The 19,310-nt window shown below is 36.2% G+C and overlaps 1 protein-coding gene and 1 pseudogene across 1 annotated transcript in view; both read right to left on the reverse strand.

Moving 5' to 3' along the window:
• Nucleotides 1–2,564: 2,564 nt before the first annotated feature.
• On the reverse strand, nucleotides 2,565–3,514 carry LOC149000308 (abscisic acid receptor PYR1 pseudogene; annotated as a pseudogene).
• A 7,885-nt stretch (nucleotides 3,515–11,399) lies between these two features.
• LOC149000309 (protein SPIRRIG-like) overlaps nucleotides 11,400–19,310 on the reverse strand; it is a 42,260-nt gene continuing 34,349 nt past the window's right edge. The window contains exons 16-19 of the mRNA XM_089139942.1: nucleotides 14,578–14,886; nucleotides 14,021–14,327; nucleotides 13,767–13,913; nucleotides 11,400–13,231 (exon numbers count right to left, since the gene is read on the reverse strand). Coding sequence (XP_088996068.1) covers nucleotides 12,053–13,231; nucleotides 13,767–13,913; nucleotides 14,021–14,327; nucleotides 14,578–14,886 — 1,942 coding nt within the window. The 3' untranslated portion in view covers nucleotides 11,400–12,052. The remainder of the gene's footprint in view (nucleotides 13,232–13,766; nucleotides 13,914–14,020; nucleotides 14,328–14,577; nucleotides 14,887–19,310) is intronic.

The following is a 19,310-nucleotide window of genomic DNA, read 5'->3' on the forward strand; positions in this document are numbered from 1 at the left end:
ATTAAACTCGTGACTCCCTTTTTAGTTCAAAAATGGGGTTTAAGCTATGGGGTACTTGAATGATTTCAACATATAAAGGTATTTTGGTCATATTTTAAAATTAATTTGAATTTTAAGACTTTTCTATAATTTAAATCATATTTTTGGACTAAAAGGGGAGTCACGAGTTTCATTGCAGGTAGGACATATATGTAACAAATTTTAATTAAAAAAAAAGAAGGGCAAATTGGTCATAAAAGTAATAATTTGTCCTTAAATTGACCTTTTCTATAGTACAGGGGAAGCAAATGCAGAGTCTCAGTTCTTTTGGACTACAAATAACATAAACCAAACCTCAGGGGATCCAAATGAAATTTGCCCCCCAAAAAAAAATTAGGGCAAATTGGTCATAGAAACGATAATATGTCCTCAAATTGACTTTTTCTATAACACAGGGGAGGCATATGCAAAGTCTCAATTTTTTTGGACTAAAAATGACATAGACCAAACCTCAGGGGGTCCATATGAAAATTACCCAAGATAAATCGATAAAATACATAGACACTTTAAAATTAAATTGAGAATCGCCCCTTTTTCATTAGAAACATGAGCTACTTCGGAAAAATGATGCATATAACTTATATTACTGTATATCTTATGTTATACTATAAAGCAACAAATAGAAGAAGAATGAACTCATAAAGATGAAATTTAGGATTCTATCTCGTAGAATCACAAAAGAATAAGGACAACTGACGAATTATGAAATTATTCAACCATTACTTAACAAGAATACACTCACACAATGTATTATTATGCAAATTTAAGAAATATTTTAAAAGTTTATTGTTAATGAACTAGAATACTTGACTTGTTAGAGTAAAAACCATACTACCATCACACCTCTTCACTGCATATTAAATATTAAGATGAAAGACCAAAAAGAAAAATCAACAGTAACCCGTTCCATGGACTCTCTGCTAAAGTGCAGTAAAAAAATGTCAGAAGAACACAAACCTCTACTCTGCTTATCCGAGTAAACAATCCCGACTCATTGTTAATTTGGCATAGTTTTAATATCCCCTGTTTTTCCTCCAATTATATTGGGGAGTCTTGAAAATTTTCCATTTTCGAAAAGAAAAAATAAGAGAGAGAGAGTGGGCCATACCCATGGGCCTTCCCTCCCTTCTCCAACCAGTTATTTCCTTAACACTCCTTAAATTGATGCCCACCACAGATAATGAGGGTGGTTCAATTGGGTCCCACTCGCAATGATTTCCAAGACATGGCACATCTGAGACAGGAACCAACGGTCCAAATCAAACTCTGACCCTGATCAATTATCTACTCATGCTGTTTGGAATCTAGAAAAAGAAGAAGTAATAGGTGTCGCAATCCCATTGGCCTACTCCCCCGCCCACTTATATATTGGATCCATTTAACTCTTTATACCCAAAATTTCTAACCATGTAAATCCCCTGGTTGGACCCATGGAAAACTTTTTCAGAATATCCATTTTTCTCTCTCCCCCCTCCTTCTGAGATTCCAAACATGCAAAATGGGAATAGGACTTGATGCCCTTTTGAAAAGCTCTATTCCCTCATGAATTATCACAAAAGGGTGACCTTTCCTTTTGGATCTGGCAAAGCCTAAAAACAGCAAAATGATTCATACAAAGATGGGAAAGAACAGAACATCCCTTAAACCCTAAACCTTACCAGAAACAGAAATTTTGAAGGCTCTCTTTACTGGAAATGGGCTGCTCTACCTGCAGAGAGAGAGAGAGGACTTTCTGGTCAACCTGATAATTTCTTCATAGCTATCTCTTTCCTTCTTATATTCTTTCTTTCTTTTCTTTCCACTTATTTCTCGAGGGCTAAATTGAGATTTCACTGTCTCTAACCCTTCCCAAAAACATCAATTAAATATAGATATTTGAGGGGGAAAAAAAAGTAAAAAAAACATATATTTATATATAGGGAGCATCTGGGCCGTAATGGGTTGTGGCCCACAAATCTTTTGGACCACCATGTATCGTGTGAATGACTCCCATTCATTCAAGAACGTCAGTTTTCAGCTAGCTTTGATTCCTTTGTTGAGAAGGTTGAGAAATGAGAATGAGTTTCCAAACAGGAAATGAAAATCAAAAAATGAAAATGCTGATGAAACTCTGACTTCTTCTGCATTAACAAAAGAAGGTCCTTATCAATTGCAGGTTATTTTCATCCAAGATAACCATGAACAAAGATGGCAAGAGACGAAATCTGTATTTGCAGAAACATGCAAAGTTGCATTCCACACTTCAAGTAAACCCAAATCCCAATTTCAGAATCCCCCTACCCCCTCTCTCTCTTTCTCTCTTTCTCTCCCCCCAAACACACCCACACTCATTTGCTATACACTCCCCCTCCAGAAAAGGAGGGAGAAAAAAAAGGGTGAGTAGAGAAGGAAGAAAACCCTAAAAAACAATAAAGATCAAGAAGATACCAACAAAAGGAGGGGGGAAATCACAGAAACCTTCTTCTGGGTCTCTTTCTGTTCTTTCTATTACTTCTTATCATGTCCAACAATGTCTCTCTAATCAGTTCAGGAGAAGCACCAGTTAATTCTATCAAAAGGAAGAGTTTTTTTCTCTAAATACAACCCAAAGAAGAAGAATTTCTTACAGGGAAAAACAAAAAGAAAGAAAAAACAAACCCAAGAAGAAAAGGGAAAAAGCACATTCTACATTTTTTTCTTATAATTTTTCTTGACATCACCTGTGCTGTTTGTGATTGGATTATCTTTGATCACGAGCTAACCCTTCAGTGACTGAGGCAAGTTTCTGCAGATTCAATCTCACAACAGTATCAGCAAACATCCTTGTATCATCTTCTGTATTCCCTTCAGGGACATCAACCAAATATGATTCCAAAACAACAGTCCAGATCTTCCCACCTTCTTGTCTATCACCACCACCACCACCACTCAAACGCCCTCCCTTGAACTCGTTCACCGACATCACCGATCGGTAATTTCTTAATCTGTGCTCTCCACCGATAATTGTAAAACCCACCACCCTTCTCTCATCATCTAACACATCAAGCCTTTCTGTACTTGTTTCTGCAGGTAAACCAGAGATAACGTTGACTTCTCTGAGACATCCAACGGTGGTGGGAGGAAGAGAACCTTCTTTGATGGAGCAGCTTTTGATGAAATGCTTGTAGCTTTGTGGTCTATCAAATTGCCTGACAATAGACCAAACAGTTTCAGCCGGAGCAAGTATCCTCTGAGCTAGCAGAGATGAACATTTCCCGGAGCTTATACTATATGAATGAACCTCATAGATGACTGGCTTTAACTCCTCAAACTCTTGTTGGGTTATACCAGCAGGGATTGTTTTGTGATGGGCTATTGTTCTCTCCCACGAATCTTCCTTCTCTGCCATTGAAGATGACTCTTCCTTCTCCATTACTGCAACTAGAGAGAGAGAGAGAGAGAGATGAGAAGCTAGAGAAAGAAGAGAAAGAAGAGAAAGAAGAGAGAGAGAGATAGCAGTTGGGAACTAATATTTTTGGGTTTATAAGGGGAAAATTGATTTCTAATCTTATAAATATAGCAAGTTGTGTATAAAATAATATATTTATTTTGTTTAATTTATAATTTTGGGTGTTGGATAGTGTCAACTGGTGACGTCAACTGATATGGGTTTTTGGCTTGGTGGTCGAGTTACTGTTTCTGGGCAGAACCACCGAGAAACCAGCCTTGCTTGGTGGCTGAGCCGCTGCAGCTGAGGAGCTTAGAGTGGTGGTTTCCTTAATTTTTAGGGTTTTGATTGTTTTTTTTTTCAAGGGAATATTATGAAACATGTGTCAATGTATCATACAACTGCATGGATTAGAGTTTACACGTGGAAAAGACAGGAGATTCTAGGGTTTTATAAGCACATGGGCATGCATTAATGAAGGGTGGTCTAGGGTTTTTTTATCAAAGAGGTGAGGTTCAGCCGTTCAGGAAGAGCTGAAGCTAGTTTTGGAAGCTTGTGAGGATTTGCTCAACTCTTCTTGGAGAACTCCGTCGTGTTAAATGGGCTTTGTCTTAATGGGCTTTTGGTTTAAGGCCCACTTTAGAGGCTTGTGATCTTGCTCTCTTTCCCCTCCATTTGCAATTTTCTGTGAAAGTTGCATGGTTCTAATTCATATGACCTTTTGCATGCGAATATAAACTCTAGAAATTCTCATCAGTGTAAGATATTATCAACATGTCTATTGGTAGTTAACAAATATTGTCATATTGAAAAAAAGAGTGTGAAGATGTCATCTTGCACTTTCAAGTGGAAATATTTTTCACTTGTAGTCTATGTAAAGAAATCTACCATTGGTCACAAAAGAGTTGAGATCCTTTACTTTCAAGGATAGAAGATAATACTACTTTTATATTCTTCTACCGTACATTTAGAAGGGGACCCACCTCTAAATACTAATAAAATAAACTTATCTTAAATTTATGGTAAAATGATATAAAGATGGTTCTATCAAACCAGAGCCATCATCAATCCAAGTGGAAATCTTAAATTGGATATGATTTGATCAACAGGTCCATTGGTAGTTGATAAATATTGTAAAATATATAAATATATAGATGTCCTCCTCTCTAAGTTCAAGTCCTCCATACATAAGTTTAGGTGGGTTTTATCTTATTTCCACCAGTAAGGTGAGAGACATTAATATTTATGGAAAAAGAAAAAAAAAATTAGTGCGGCTTCTCATATATAACATATATAAATTAAAGATTTTGGGTCCTTCTCCTTTGAGAAAATCTACCAATGAGTGGACAAAATAGCTTCTCATATGTGGCATATATAAATTGAAGATTTGAGTTATGTTCTTTGATGAAGAAATCTCTCAATAAATAATAAGATTCTGCCATGTAAAATATAGTAATTCAAAGACATTCTTGAATTAAAATATCCTACATAATTGAGTTTTATAACTCATTGAAACTCATTGGAAGAGCCTCTCTAATGAGAGGATCCAAATCTCATCATAAGTAATATTACTGTGCATGACAGTAGGAAATATACAAGTCAAATATAATAGAGAATGAGTTCTTTTGTATGTTTAATAAATATTTATGTATAATTGCTTCTCCAATCACTGGTGACTTGTAATGTTTTCTTTCGATTGATATGGTAGATTTTGTTATTATTTTTTCCCTTAGGTTCTATGCTCCAAAAAGATAAACAAAGCATGCAAATGAACAGTTTTGCAAACAGCATAAAACAAAATATTTTTCCCTTTACATGTTGAAAAAAAAAGGATTCCATCACCACTACTTCAACAAAAGTTACTCAAAAGTCCAAACAACACAAATCATGTGAGCTTCATGAGCATTTAAGCTTAGTATGGAATGAGTACCACAGAGAAAAAAGGAAGAATATTTTCAGACAAGAAATGGTGAAGAAAGAATATATTATACATTAGAGAATTTTTTTAATTTTAAATAACAAAAATTCTTGGTTTGGGAGTATAATCTACATCCGTATATTCTTGTGTTTATCACTTTCATCTCTTTTGTTCAGTAACAAAATGAGAGACCCAGGAAACACTAGCATAGATTATGCTCTTGGATATATAGAAATCTTTGCCATATCAAGTTGATGGAATTCATCTGTCCCTTTATGGAGCTTTTAGTTTTATCTGGGGAACACTCAGCTTCCAAGGAAGATTCTTAAACGAGGACCAAAGACCAGTGATAAATTTTAAATTTTGTAATCTTTCGATGCCAAGAACATGTTTCAAAACCTATACTCATTAAGTATTTAGCAGTAAAGTTTCGATAAACAAGGCTTCAATCACTGTGGAGTATGGAAAAAGGTCTATCATTTATGCAAGCTTCATTCTCTATTACAGCTTGGTCCACTTGATCATGAATATATTCTTTTCTAAACATTTTTTAAAGGAAATTAATAATACAACCACACAAATTATGTGATCTTCGAGAGACTTGTAGACTAATCAAAAATTTAAAATATAGATTCTACTTACTTTTGATTTTCTTATATAGTTTATAATCACTAACCTTCCCAGTATATTCTCCAAGATTAACAAAATCTTTTATATTTTATACTAAATTGACTGATAAATGTTTTTCCTGGATAAATATGGACTTATACAAGGCTTTTCTATTGATGGAGAGCTGATGTGGTTAGCATGACTATGTAATAGATAGAGCACTTTTTAAAGATAATATTTGTTAATCACATATTAATTGTGAGTGGAAACCCTCTTACAAATACAAATGAGAGTGAATGTTAATCTCAATTTAATCCTAAAATCATATTTATTGAGTATCAGTTTGTCAATAAGCATAATCATAATTGTCAATTTTAGATTTTTTTTAATCAATGTATATAAGAAAATTTGTATCATTATTGTATTATAAAAACATTGACTAACATACACATGCCACTAATTTCCTTAATGTTCTTCTGCCCTTGATTTTATTGCTAGCTAGATTTCCAAACAAAATGTGATTTTTTCTCTAAGAAGGTTAGATCTTCACCATATGAAATTCAAACCAGGGAAATCAAATTAATGGACAACTCCCACATGAAACAAATCTACAATTGTTCTATCAATTCCATCCGTTAAAATACAAAAGGGACAATGTCGGCTGGTCATTTTGGTTATATGTCAAGGCCAGAGTTGAATCGATCCTTTTCATAGATGTATTAAATCTCATTCAGAATGAATTTGTTGATTCTATAGATACATGAATACAAGCATGACATGTCTAGATTGAATCCACTAGCTAGAGAGGTATATATGGTAGATTTCATATGAATGCTTAATATTCATTTACCAGCATTCATGTATATGATGTCTATTCGCTAATGGTGACAATATTACTACAAAAATTAAGGTGACGTTAAAATACCTTCACAAAATCTGAACAACAAAATAAACTTATCATGAAGCAAGGTGCCTTTCAAGAGATCAAATTTGTTTTCCATATTGGGTCCTCGCTTTGCAAAAATTATAACTTGTTACATGCGCGACTATTATCATAAAGAGAGAGAAAGAAGAAGAAAAAATGTATATGCATGACTACTAATATATAGAGAGCCATATATTATTCCATGAATCTTATTATCTAAAGACTAAAATTATGGATCTGTCACATAAATGATTCATGCATAGAACCATGCATGCATGGACCAAGGAAGACACGTACGTATGTGAGAGAGAGAGGATCGTTTACAAGAAACATCTCTTAAGCACCAAAAATTTCTGATCACTTCTGAGAATAGAAAGAGAACAGAAAATTACACTGTAAAATTTTCACTCTTTGTTCCATTAACCAGAGAATAACCTTCCAATAATTTCGATAATCTGTTATGTCTGCCTTAATTCTGTATGTAATACAACTTAGCTAGCAAAGGAGTCAAAAACTTCGGATCTTGTCTATTACAGTTAGGTAGACCTCCATTAGAAGATTATGCACTGAACAAGGACCAACTTGCTCTTCTAGATGGGTTTCGATTAATTATTTATGGGTTTGACTTTGATCTGAGTTTGTTTAAAAGGGTTTTTTTTTCTTTCTTCTTCTTCTTTTCTTTCTTTCGAGCAGTGCTTAGAACTTAGAACAGATGTGACCTCAGCTCACCTCAATTAATGGAACAACAGTAGTGCAAGAGAATCTTTATATCCAACTAATCAAACTCAGGGAAGTTAGCAAATTAAATAGGATATCTCATAACTTTTTTTTCTTTTTTTTTTTTGGTGTTCATCATCTTTTTCTTAATGGATGAAACATTTAAATTCAGATGTGGGAATGCATTAAATGATGTTACTCTCTAAAGTAAAGCCCCCAAGGTTTCGCCATGAATGGTGCAAACTGGAAGAGCCAGTAGATAGAGATGACCTTCCAAGTGATATTATTTAATTATTTTTATGGGTAAGATTAGGATTCTTGAATATGATATTAGGCAATAAAATTAGGAAAAAAATTTAATAAGAGATTAATATTAAAAATCTCAATACTTTATGGGTTTCTAAGCATTAAGGGGACCAATGAGGGCATATGTCATGACCTGGTTATCACTTCCTTTCACGGTGATTTCGTGATTTCTTTTATCTCGACACAGCAGTATCATTGTTCTGATGGCCAAATTTTTCTACCACCTTATAATGAATGGAAACCCATTTACTATGGTACAAAAAGACCGAATGAATATCTAGAGAATATTTTAGAATGTACCCAACCCTAGGATTGTGGGTAAACCTTCTACTCAATTTTTAAGATTAACATTAAGATTAAATAATCACAAGTTGTGCTAAACCTAGCTTAAAGGGGACTAAGTTAATATTAAACACTCAAATCCCTGCTGAGTTAATTTTGACAAAACAGTGACGTGGGCTTAGTGGAAGCAGAGCCCAACCCAAAGTTGGGAGAAGTCAACCGGTCGGCAACCTCTCAAACATGGAGAAGAAGTCAAATCTATAATCTACCTATATCCATTACACTAACCTAACAAGAGATATTCAATTCAATCCCAACTTTCATCTCTCCATGTAATTGCTTTGAAGCTGAAAATCCATTTAGTTTCTAAAATCATTATATTTTATTTTATAATAACATCATCGATTTTAAATATGACTGAATTATTCTTTGTTGTTTTTTTATACTAACAAGTATATATAAGAGGAAGGGATATTATATATACAATCACAGAGAATCGAGCTCATCACGGAGTTATCTTTTAATCATATTAAATAAAAATCTGTCTCATTCACTGTAGATTTCATATGGTGCAAGAAAGGATGTCCCCAAGTATGTATTTCTTGATTTTTAATAAAATTCTATAAGAAATTATGAATTCCTTAAAAAAAAAGCTAGCTATCTTATTAAATATGATGATATGAATGACTGTTCTTGTAGTATTTTCAACTATCATCAAGTTTTCCCTCTTTTAGATATATCCATGGGATTCAAACTTGATTCTAATCAATAATGTTCCCAAGGAGTATTAGAGTGCTAGCTCTATGAGTCAAAAGACTGATTATTTTCTTTACCTTTTTCAGATTTTTTTTTTTTTGGGGGGGGGGGGGTAGAGAGAGAGAAAGAGAGATGCATAAAAATAAAGAACAAGTTGCATTAAAGTATATGAAAAACAGTATATAGATCGATCGAGAATTAAAAACTGCAAGTTGCATTAGAGAGAAAAAGAATAAATGGGTGATGGGTTCAGTTATGGTGGAGGCATGTCCAAGAAATAATATGAAAAAATGGAGATCTTGCGTGTTCCCTACTTCAATAGGGAGCAAAAGGAGGAGCTATCCACCTCATTCCAGGCTTCTCCAGCTATCCTTAACACTTTTACTCTTTCTTTTTGTGTCTCCCATTCGCTTTTCCATGTGTTAAAGTTGACCTCTTTGTCTACTTCCATTTAATGGGAATAAGAGAGAATATGAAGCAGCAGGAAGAAGATGAAGGAGAGAAAGCTTTACAGAATGGCCCTACCATGATATACTTCTTTAAGATCAAAGCCAGTTTACAAGAGCACTTATTATATTATCCACAATCTTTCCTCTGAGCATCTAACTCTTTTTGTCTTCTTCATCTTTTCTTATAGGTTCTTGATCATGTTCTCAGCATTGCTTCAGCACACAAAACCCTCAAGTCATTAACCTTATATGTTGTGTTTCTTATTAAATGGTAGATGATGATAGCTTGATACGAGACGAACACCCATTAATTAAAGAGAAAGAGAGCATGACATAGCCAATTGGGTATTGTTAAATCAACTTGGAGAACCTAAAAATAATAGATGTGATGGGTGGTCAAAGCATTACCAATTGTAAATTGGGTCAGGAGAAATTCTAGCCACTCAAATTAAAAAAAGAAAAACTAAATGAAAGAAAAAGGGTTTTTCACATCTAAGGTCTCAAGATTTGAGATGATGAAGTACTGGTGATCATCAACTTTACCTGCTCAATATTTATTACATATAATTATAATGACATTTGCAAGTTTTAAGTTTGTTTTAATGGAGATATTATTTTTAGTAGAATCTTTATAATAGATTGAAGGATTTTAAATTTAAACTTGATAAAGCTTTATCCCAACTCCCAACCACTCGGGAATTGGGATTGCTGGGTTTTAATTCGAAAAAGCTTGTATCCTATCGTCAAGTCGAAATTTCGGCCGTAGGATTCGAAATTTCGATCGAGATTTCGATGTCGACCGTTGAATTTCGATGATCGAGATCGAAATTTCGATCGAAATTCCGATCCCACCGCCCAAAGTGCATGGCTTGATGGTCTTGCGCATTTATGGCGCAGGACCCAAGCAAAGTCCGTTTTAATTGTCCTACAAATTAATTTTTTTATTTTTTATTTAGTTTTTTATGATGAATAATGTTGATTAGTTGTTTTATTTAAATGTTATAAAACTCCACGATTATCTCTTTCTACAATCCATCATGATTCCAGCAAGGATAGAGATGGGCATACCATAAAGCTTTCTTATCATGTTTCATTTAGTACCAAGAGAGAAAAAAACCATTTTCATTAATCCACATAATTAATTATTTTCTTCATTCAATTGTTTTCTTTTCTTTTTCTGTAAATTCTTTCAATTCAATTTTTTGTCAAAATTTCAATTCAATTTAATGTAATAGATATATAGGTGAAAGGGATTTTCTTGATTTTTCAAAAAACTTGTTTTTAGAATTGGCATGTAATTAATAAAATTTGAATTTAAGTCTACACACATAGCGTTTGTATCCGTCTCTTGTATAATTCGAGTCGATCACATCTATATAGGAGAAAACGCCATCTCTCTTGCCATGGAAGTAGCGAAAAAATCTGCCACTACATTAGCTTTTGTTAATAATGCATAATTTTTCTCTAACAAAATTTTGAAAATAAAATTTTGAGTAACTTAAATTGCAATAAACTAAAAGATAGCCTAGCAGAAGGAACTGCAGTTCCCTTCAAGCATTAAATTCTTTTGACATTTGAAATTTGACACCTGAACCCACAAAGCTGGTGACTTAGAAACTTGGACTTCTCTCCAGGATTCGAGGAGCAAAGCCTTATGTACATTCTAGTGGTTCACAAGCTAAGCTACCCAGGATTCTGGTCTACACATAGACTTCCAGGAAATCAGAAGCGATTTTGGAGGATTTTATATAGGGGACCTGCAAAAATTAGCATTAATAGAAGCTAAATTTTGACAGATTGAATTAGGAACTAATGCAAGACAATAATTATGTTAGGATAAAGAGATGGAATAGATTTAATGTGGTTTGAACCCATCTACAACAAAATTCCAGCAGAAGCCATCCATCTAATGCAGAGTTCTTCTCCACCTCCCTGTAGAGAAACTGAATTAAATTAATTATTGAAGAGCCATCTCTCCCCCTGAACCAAAAAAGATGGAAAACCTCACATTAGACAATTAAGGAATCAGATGCATCTGTGAAGACTGATAAATCATGATGTGTGACTTTGGATTCGTCCTTGAATTTTATTTGAACTGAGTAGGGAAGACGAATAAATTGTTCCATTGCAAATATTCAATGGCACAAGAATACAGAAGAATAAGACACAGAGAATTCACTTAACCAGCCTTCAGTTCATTGCATGGTCTGTCAGATCATTTTCACCCAACAGAGCACGCATGCCCGGAGAAACTTCTACTATACAATTTGCTATATTTGTCAGTCAACCTATTTACATAAAAAAAAAAACATTCGTACTATGAGCCTCAGCAGATCAAAAACCTCTACCAAAGCATGCTGTTCCCTCTGAAATATGTCTGTTCAGCTCATGAAGCATTTCCATTCATTTCTCACTCATGCTTGACTAGTATCAGAACACATCAGCTAGTCATTCTTCGTCCTTGTCATCCTGAGATGTCATTCCATCACCACGAAAGCTCTGTTGTCTTGCTTCTTGCTCCCTTTTTTTTTAAAAATACATCTCTTTAACAAGGACAAGCCTGGGGATAAAGAACAAGTATTCGCCCCAAGGCCCTCAACTGACAAAAGGTGCAATTCAACCACACATCATCATCTACGCGAATATCACCCTTGACTGAGTGAACCTCTGACGTTCTCATCTGGTATGGTCCATGATGCAAGGTGACCATTGGAATCTCCACTCAACAACTGCTTCTGATCACTTGTAAGATGTAGGGCAGTAACTGGATATCTATGGTACCTCAGTACCTTGTGGAGGAACAACTTGTATTCTGGCACCTTACCATTCAGTCCTAGCCCTCCCACTCCATGGGTAGTCCACTTGCTCTGCTCACTCCTCTCATCAGAGCAATGCACCATATGCCAAACCTTGACAGCCCCACTCTGATGCCCAGTAACATACCAGTTCGTGTCTTGCCAGTCTGAAAATGCAGCACTAGTCACAGAGAGAATGAAATCAGATGGAAGCTGGGAGGTATTGACCACCGCAAGGCAGTCACAGTTGATGCTCCATACAGAAAGCAAAACTCCTGCTGCTGTCACAATCTCTCCTGTAAGGTCATTAACATAAATTGCTGAAACTGGTGCAGGGAACTCGGGAAGCTGCCTCACAAAGATCATGGTGCTGAGATCCCACATAATGATACTGCAATCATCTGACCCACTCAGTATCATCATGTAAGGCTGGCAGACATAGAGGCAGGTAATCTTTGCTGTATGAGCACAGAGTGACCGCTCAAAATTTAACCTTCGAAGACTACGGGGTCCATCCTCACTGATTCTCCAAATTGAAACCAACCCATCATCAGCTCCAGTAACAAGAATCCGGCCATCATGACTGACACCTGCACACTGAATCTGATGACCCCCATGAAGACTTTCATGTGTGGAGAGGAGTCTATATTGATCATAGCTCATAAACCTCAAGCTACAATCTGAGAAACCCCATGCGACATATTCAGAGTATGTTCTGGGTTTAAGCAAGTGATTTGTCCCAGCAAGAAGGATCTTCTCATTGACAGTGACTATCTGAGTAATTGGAGATGAATTCATACGGATTTCATGCGGAACAAGATGGTTAGAATGCCGAAGTGGATGAGGGGGAAGCTTCCTATTAATCCGTCTCTTCACATGAGGTTTGAGAAATAATTGTTTCGGTGTCTGCCCAAAGTGGTTGATCTGTGCAAGAATGGAGGCCTTCATAGCAGGATCTGTTACAGAGTCTATGTCCACATTCCCTTCATATGTGTAATAATAGAAAACATTCACAGCTTCTTCAGCTGCCTGTTGAAAAATTTATGGTTAGAAACGTAAATGGAAAGGGAAAAGATAAGGAAAGTAATAACCTTATCAGCTACTGCAAGATGAGCAGACAAAAATGAAAGATCCCAAACACTAAATTAGGAGGGCGGGGGGTAACAACAATGCGCAGGATTCAATGCATCTGGAAAAAGCAGTGTAGCAAATGTGAGGCAAACATCTAACCAGTTGATTGGCTATAAATCAACCTTCTAGGCCTGTAACATAACCCATCCTAATTACCCGATTGATCATGTACAAAACAAAGCATGTGTATAGCTGACAGTTATGGTCAAATATAATTCTGATGTTATTTACAGAATTACAGCACAATAACTACACTGGACCATAGAAAAGCAGGCCACAACTATACATGTTCAGCATCCAAGGTGTGGAGTTGGTGCATATTTAGTTTGATAGGAGAATACGAGTGCACGAAGTGTTTCCACAGAATTTATAAATGAATATGAAAAATTTTTGACCTGATGATGAACCAAAAGCCAAAAATGTCCACACAAACCTTTCCTCTCTGTTTATATCCAAAAATGAGGTCTATCCAGTGGTGGAGATTTTCTGAAACATAATCTGATTCCAATACTTCCCGATGCTTTCTGATGAATTCTCTAGCACTGCCTTTGGCCCATGGGGGCAACACAACATCACCAACCTAAGATAAAGCAAAATGAGATTTTCAGTCTAATAAGACACAAACTTAAGCCAGCAAATAACAGTGGAGAGTGAACAGATATTGAATATTGTCACAGGTCAGGCTACCTTCTCCCCTGATTGTTTTTCTCCAAGTTCATGATTAAACCGGTTTTCAAGGAACTCTGGCATATAGAAGAATTCCGGAATCAATTCTTTCACATCCGATGTGTTACCATTCCCAGCTGCACTTAACCATGTGTCTCTCAGATTATTGAAAAGGCGATCAGCATGGTCAAATTGACCACCCTGTAGCTTCTGATTCTCCTCACTAAATGGTGGTAGCCTTAGAAGATAGAAGAGAACAATTCCAGCACTGGAGTAATGTGAGCCATAATGGAACTTGGGGATATCTGGGTCATCCCAACTCTCATATCTGATTAAGAAGGAAATGACCAAAGGAGATCAAATAGTTGTCTAGATCTTATCTAGAATGGGAACATGGAGAGCATGCAAGAGAACTAAATCAATCCGCTAAGAGAAAAAGCAAGCAATTTATCTACAAAAATGAAAAGAGAAGAAAATAAAACTGAACATAAAGAACTGAATTGGTATGCCACAAATTTCTTCTTTTGGTGGGGGGGGGGGGGGGGGGGGGGAAGGAAGGGATGGAAAGGATGGAAGACCTTTTCTTAAATTCATCCTCCCGCTCATCTGTTTGGCATCCCATTGGTTTGTCAAGTTTACGGTATGTGCTAGGATTAGACAAGTCAAGGATCTCACTCTCATAGTCTGCAAGAACCCACGGGAACACTGGATACTGCGTGAGATCACTATATCCACGCCCAGCCAGAGTGTTGAGGTGCATCAGGTATTGGAAATTGCTAATTTCTCCATTTTGCCACCTCTTCGAGAAAGATTTAGCCATGATATTGAAAAGACGGCCTCCCTCATTCCCATCCTGTTTTGACAATCCTGAAATTGTTGTGTCCAACCTGTACGAAAATGCACATAATGAATTTAATATAATATGAAATTTCCATAATCTGAAGCACTGTAATATCAAAAGAAAACCAACATTAGCAACATAAACAACTATGACAAGAAACAGAGATCATGGTTTGGATCATAAACAGCTAGCAGCAATTAGAAGCTAAATAGATACAACGGAAAGATGAGAAATTCTTCCAAGGTAGTCAGTCGTACCATTGTTTTTGTTCTTTCTTCTTGTTATATGCATACAAAAGTTTCAGCCAACATTGTTGCCCAGTCAGGCTGATCCGCTAGGTTGTTCACAAAAAACAGCCAATTACTGGCCTAACTGCCCAAGCATTCATAGTTCAAAATCATTTGACTGATGAACAAACCATCTGGTATGATCAATTAAACTGTTTGATTGGGAGTTCTAAAACAACAACCATGACCTTATCCCAACTAAATGGGTTCATCTGCATGGATCTGACAGATGCTGCGACATAACAGAAACAGGAGAAACAAAAAGAAGGAGCAAAATAGAAAACGAGTAAAGGAAGAAGCTAAAGCAAGAGTCAATTGCCAAAGAAACATCCCAGGAAAATCCCCCCTACGAGGGGTCAATACACAGGTCTTTGATCTCTAAACAACTCTAACCGCAGTAGTACTATGATTGAGCCCTATCACAAGCATGTCCTTCTTACCACTTCTCCAATGGTCATATTAGGCCAGCAGTACCTCTTTTAGTTCTGTTGAACTGAACCCGGCCACTCTTCCTTACTTTCAAGTTTCAACAACATAAAGAAAACATCATTTTTTAAGCATGCAGAGAGAAATACTATTTGAAACCAAGACCTAACTAGCTCAGTGCAACATTTACCATGAGATCCAAGAGAAACGCAATTATGAAAATAGGGAGACTTCTGTATGGCCATATTTATTGCAATATAGGTCTGTCAAAAAATTCAGATTTTGTTTGAATAAATTCTTTTTTAGTTTTGCAAGAAACTACTTAATGGCCTTATAAGTTAGCCACAAAATTTTCACCCAAAATAACTCTCGACCAGACACAGGACTGGGCATCTTATTTACTGTCTTTACATTGAAAACCACTAAAATTGATGATTTCAGGACATAAATATGATTACACCTTAAGCATCTACAAAACAATCTGGTGTAAATCTACCTGTGTCGTTGCCTATGATAAAAAGACAAGAAGCATACCCGTCAGTCCATCACCAACTGACCAAAGGGATCCTTATCATTACAGTGTTACATCATGGGTTTTGGTCCTAAAGGTTGATTCCATGACAGCATATCATTGTACTGGATTTGTGAAAATGCATCGTGAAAAAGATGGAAATGCTCAACATGCAATCTACTTCCCTTGCTAGGGATTATCCAGTAGAGAGTGATCCATCAGATTGGAAATTGGATCCCATAGAGTTTGTAAATTATGTACAAGATTATTTCTTAATTATCCAATATATTATGGTATTCCTATAACAATGTTTAAACACGTTTTGGCATCCAGTCATGGTCATAGAACCTCTAAAAGGAAAATGCGCAATGAATTGGAGTTTGATAGCATTTGTTTTTAATTGATGAATGAAAAATAGATTAAAAGAGAGAAAAGAGACTCCTTCTGTCCTCCAAAAAAGGGGAAAGAACAAAGAGAGAATTCAAGGAGAAGCTCAACAAGAAAACAATGAACAACTTACAATCACACCAAGCTAAAGGGAGACAAATAAGAGGGAACAAAAGGAACAACAAACAACCCACAGTTGTAGCAAACTAAAAGTGGACAATCTAAACAAACAACTTACAGTCATAACAAGCTAAAGGGAGACCAATAAGGCAGAGCAAAAGGAACAAAAAACAACGAAAAACCTACAATCATATCAAACCAAAGGGGGAGCGAAGGGCCAACAGAAAACCAAGACAACCAATCACCTATAGATAAAATCAATGTTTCTCATTAGGGTTATAAAAAGGTATGTAATTGACCACCCAATTCCTCACAACACAGGCCCCTACTTTTCTACCCATGACATCAAAGACATTGTCATCTGCAATTTATCCTACGAATTTACAATAGCCATATCTTGTGCCAACTTGGGCCGAGAATACAAATGAGTCAATGTAGCATGCAAAGTACCTTCCATCACAGTCATCTCATCCATGAACCCAGAGATTTCTCAATGGCTCTAAGAGGAGGCCATACAATATTTTGAAGTTGAGGAGCTTGCACCATAGAACAGCAAGATGCATGGTATAAGAAGAGAAGAGAACAGAAGCATTGCAGCATGAGTGTAGTTGTGTTGAAACTTCAAGTATGGTGAGTCTCCCTATCTGTATGACTAATGTCATGAGTGTTTTGACTAAATATGCCCAGTCGAATCTTGCAGCAGTGAACCAGTGAGCATTACTTGTAGCTGTTACACCCATGCTAGAAAACCCATGATGTAGCCTCAACCAAACAAGCAGTTAACTGAGATATTTTGAAGAAACAACTCAAAAGGGGGAAAATTAGGGGACTATGAATGTCAGTGGCCAACAATATTTTGATGTTGAGGAGCTTGCACCCTAGAACAGCAAGATGCATGGTATAAGAAGGGAAGAGATCAGAAGCATTGCAGCATAAGTGTAGTTGTGTTGAAACTTCAAGTATGGTGAGTCCCCCCATCCATAAGACAAATATGCACAGTGGAATCTTGCAGCAGTGAACCAGTGGGCATCAACTGTAGCTGTTACACCATGCTAGAAAACCCAGGATGTAGCCTCAACCAAACAAGCAGTTAACTAAGATCTTTCAAAGAATCAACTCAAAAGGAGGGAAATTAGGATATGTCAATTAGGGAGTCTCAGGGGAAAACTAGGGGGAGCTCTCTCCGATAACTGATTGATTTGAGAATCCTTAGTTATAAAAGGCTCAAGAGGCTGTCTGTTAAGTTAGACAGAGTTTGAGCAAATCACTGTAGGAAATTATAACAGAAATGTTTTAGGGTTTAACAAGGATAATTAAAGCATGAAAGATCCTAAGGATAGATGATTGAATAAGTTGGAGAAAACTTGGACAATATAATGTTATGGAGATTACCTTCCATGTTTGGTAGAAATCTAGTGGTTAGGTTATGCTAGAACTAGGTTCTCGCTTTAGGGGGGTCTATAGGGTAAGGAAATTCAATAACCTGCTGTTTTCTAGAGGAAAGAAAGAAGAAAGAGAAGTAATACTACTCTCAAACCATAGAGCTCCAAATTTTGAATCTATATGATGGATGGAAGCCAGGAAGAAGAAAACATAAAAATATATGACAAGACAATTTGGTGGAATGTTGTGTTAGAGAGATGATATATTACTTTACTAATAACGTTAAAAAGAGAAAATACAACCCCAAAAAAAGAATTTCACTTACAAAGTGTTGAATACATGTACTTAGGTGTCGCGGGTGTACAACAGTACTTGTTACTTTTTACCCTTTACTTAGATTGCCATTAAGTTAGATCGGCATATACTCTTAGGATATCCTCGGAATATTTGTCCAGATTATGTAATATTCTGAGAATACATGTTTCCTTATTTTGCAACATTCTGGGAGATTTTTCCTAGCTCTATAAATAAAGTTACTTAGGCAAAGCTGCTGCATCTTGGGCAACTCTCCCTCTGCTCCCATTCTCTTCTCTTCTCTTCTCTTCTCCTTCTTCTTCTTCTTCTCCTTCTTCTTCTTCTTCTCCTCCTCCTCCTCCTCCTCCTCCTTCTTCTTCTCTGTTTCTCTATTCTGGTTTCATAGGTTTAATCATTGTAACATGGTACCAGAGCTGCAAAGCTAGATCCTGCTTCATACATTGGAAGTTTTCTGTTTTGAGAATCTTCTCAAGTTACCTTTCCCAATGGCACCTAAATACACATACTTCAACACAATATAAAGCAACTACACAACAATAGCTCCTAAAATAAATGCTAACAGGACAGAACAGAAGGGATAAGAAAACCAAAACAATTCCAGATGAGAAATGAACTCTAGGCTGGTTCCAAGACTAGAATCTGTGACCACTTCATCACAATGAAGCAACCTTTACAATTGCACCAAGGTCCTTCCTCAGAGATAGTAAAACAAAAGATTACAAGATAACCCTAAATATCCTATAGGACCCAAAACTCAATTTGGTCACAGCTTATCCTGGTCTGAGCTTACAAATAGGTAAGGTGATCCATTGAAGTGCTCTTGATCATTCATCACTCGGAATTAACTATTTTTGAGTTATCAAACTTGTGGCAGAATCAATGAAGCTATAAGAATGATGACATTAGAAATGACACACACAGAGGGCACTTATCACTGGTTTGTAGGAACATCAGAGACATCAATACCTTAGCAGCAGTTAACACAAAATGAGTTTTTCTATTAGATCTACAAACTAAAACAACTCAAATAGCAGCCCATGC

Source organism: Hakea prostrata, chromosome 11 (genome assembly GCF_041222555.1).
Source record: "Hakea prostrata isolate BN-2017 chromosome 11, UWA_Hpros_2, whole genome shotgun sequence".
Taxonomy (NCBI): domain Eukaryota; kingdom Viridiplantae; phylum Streptophyta; class Magnoliopsida; order Proteales; family Proteaceae; genus Hakea; species Hakea prostrata.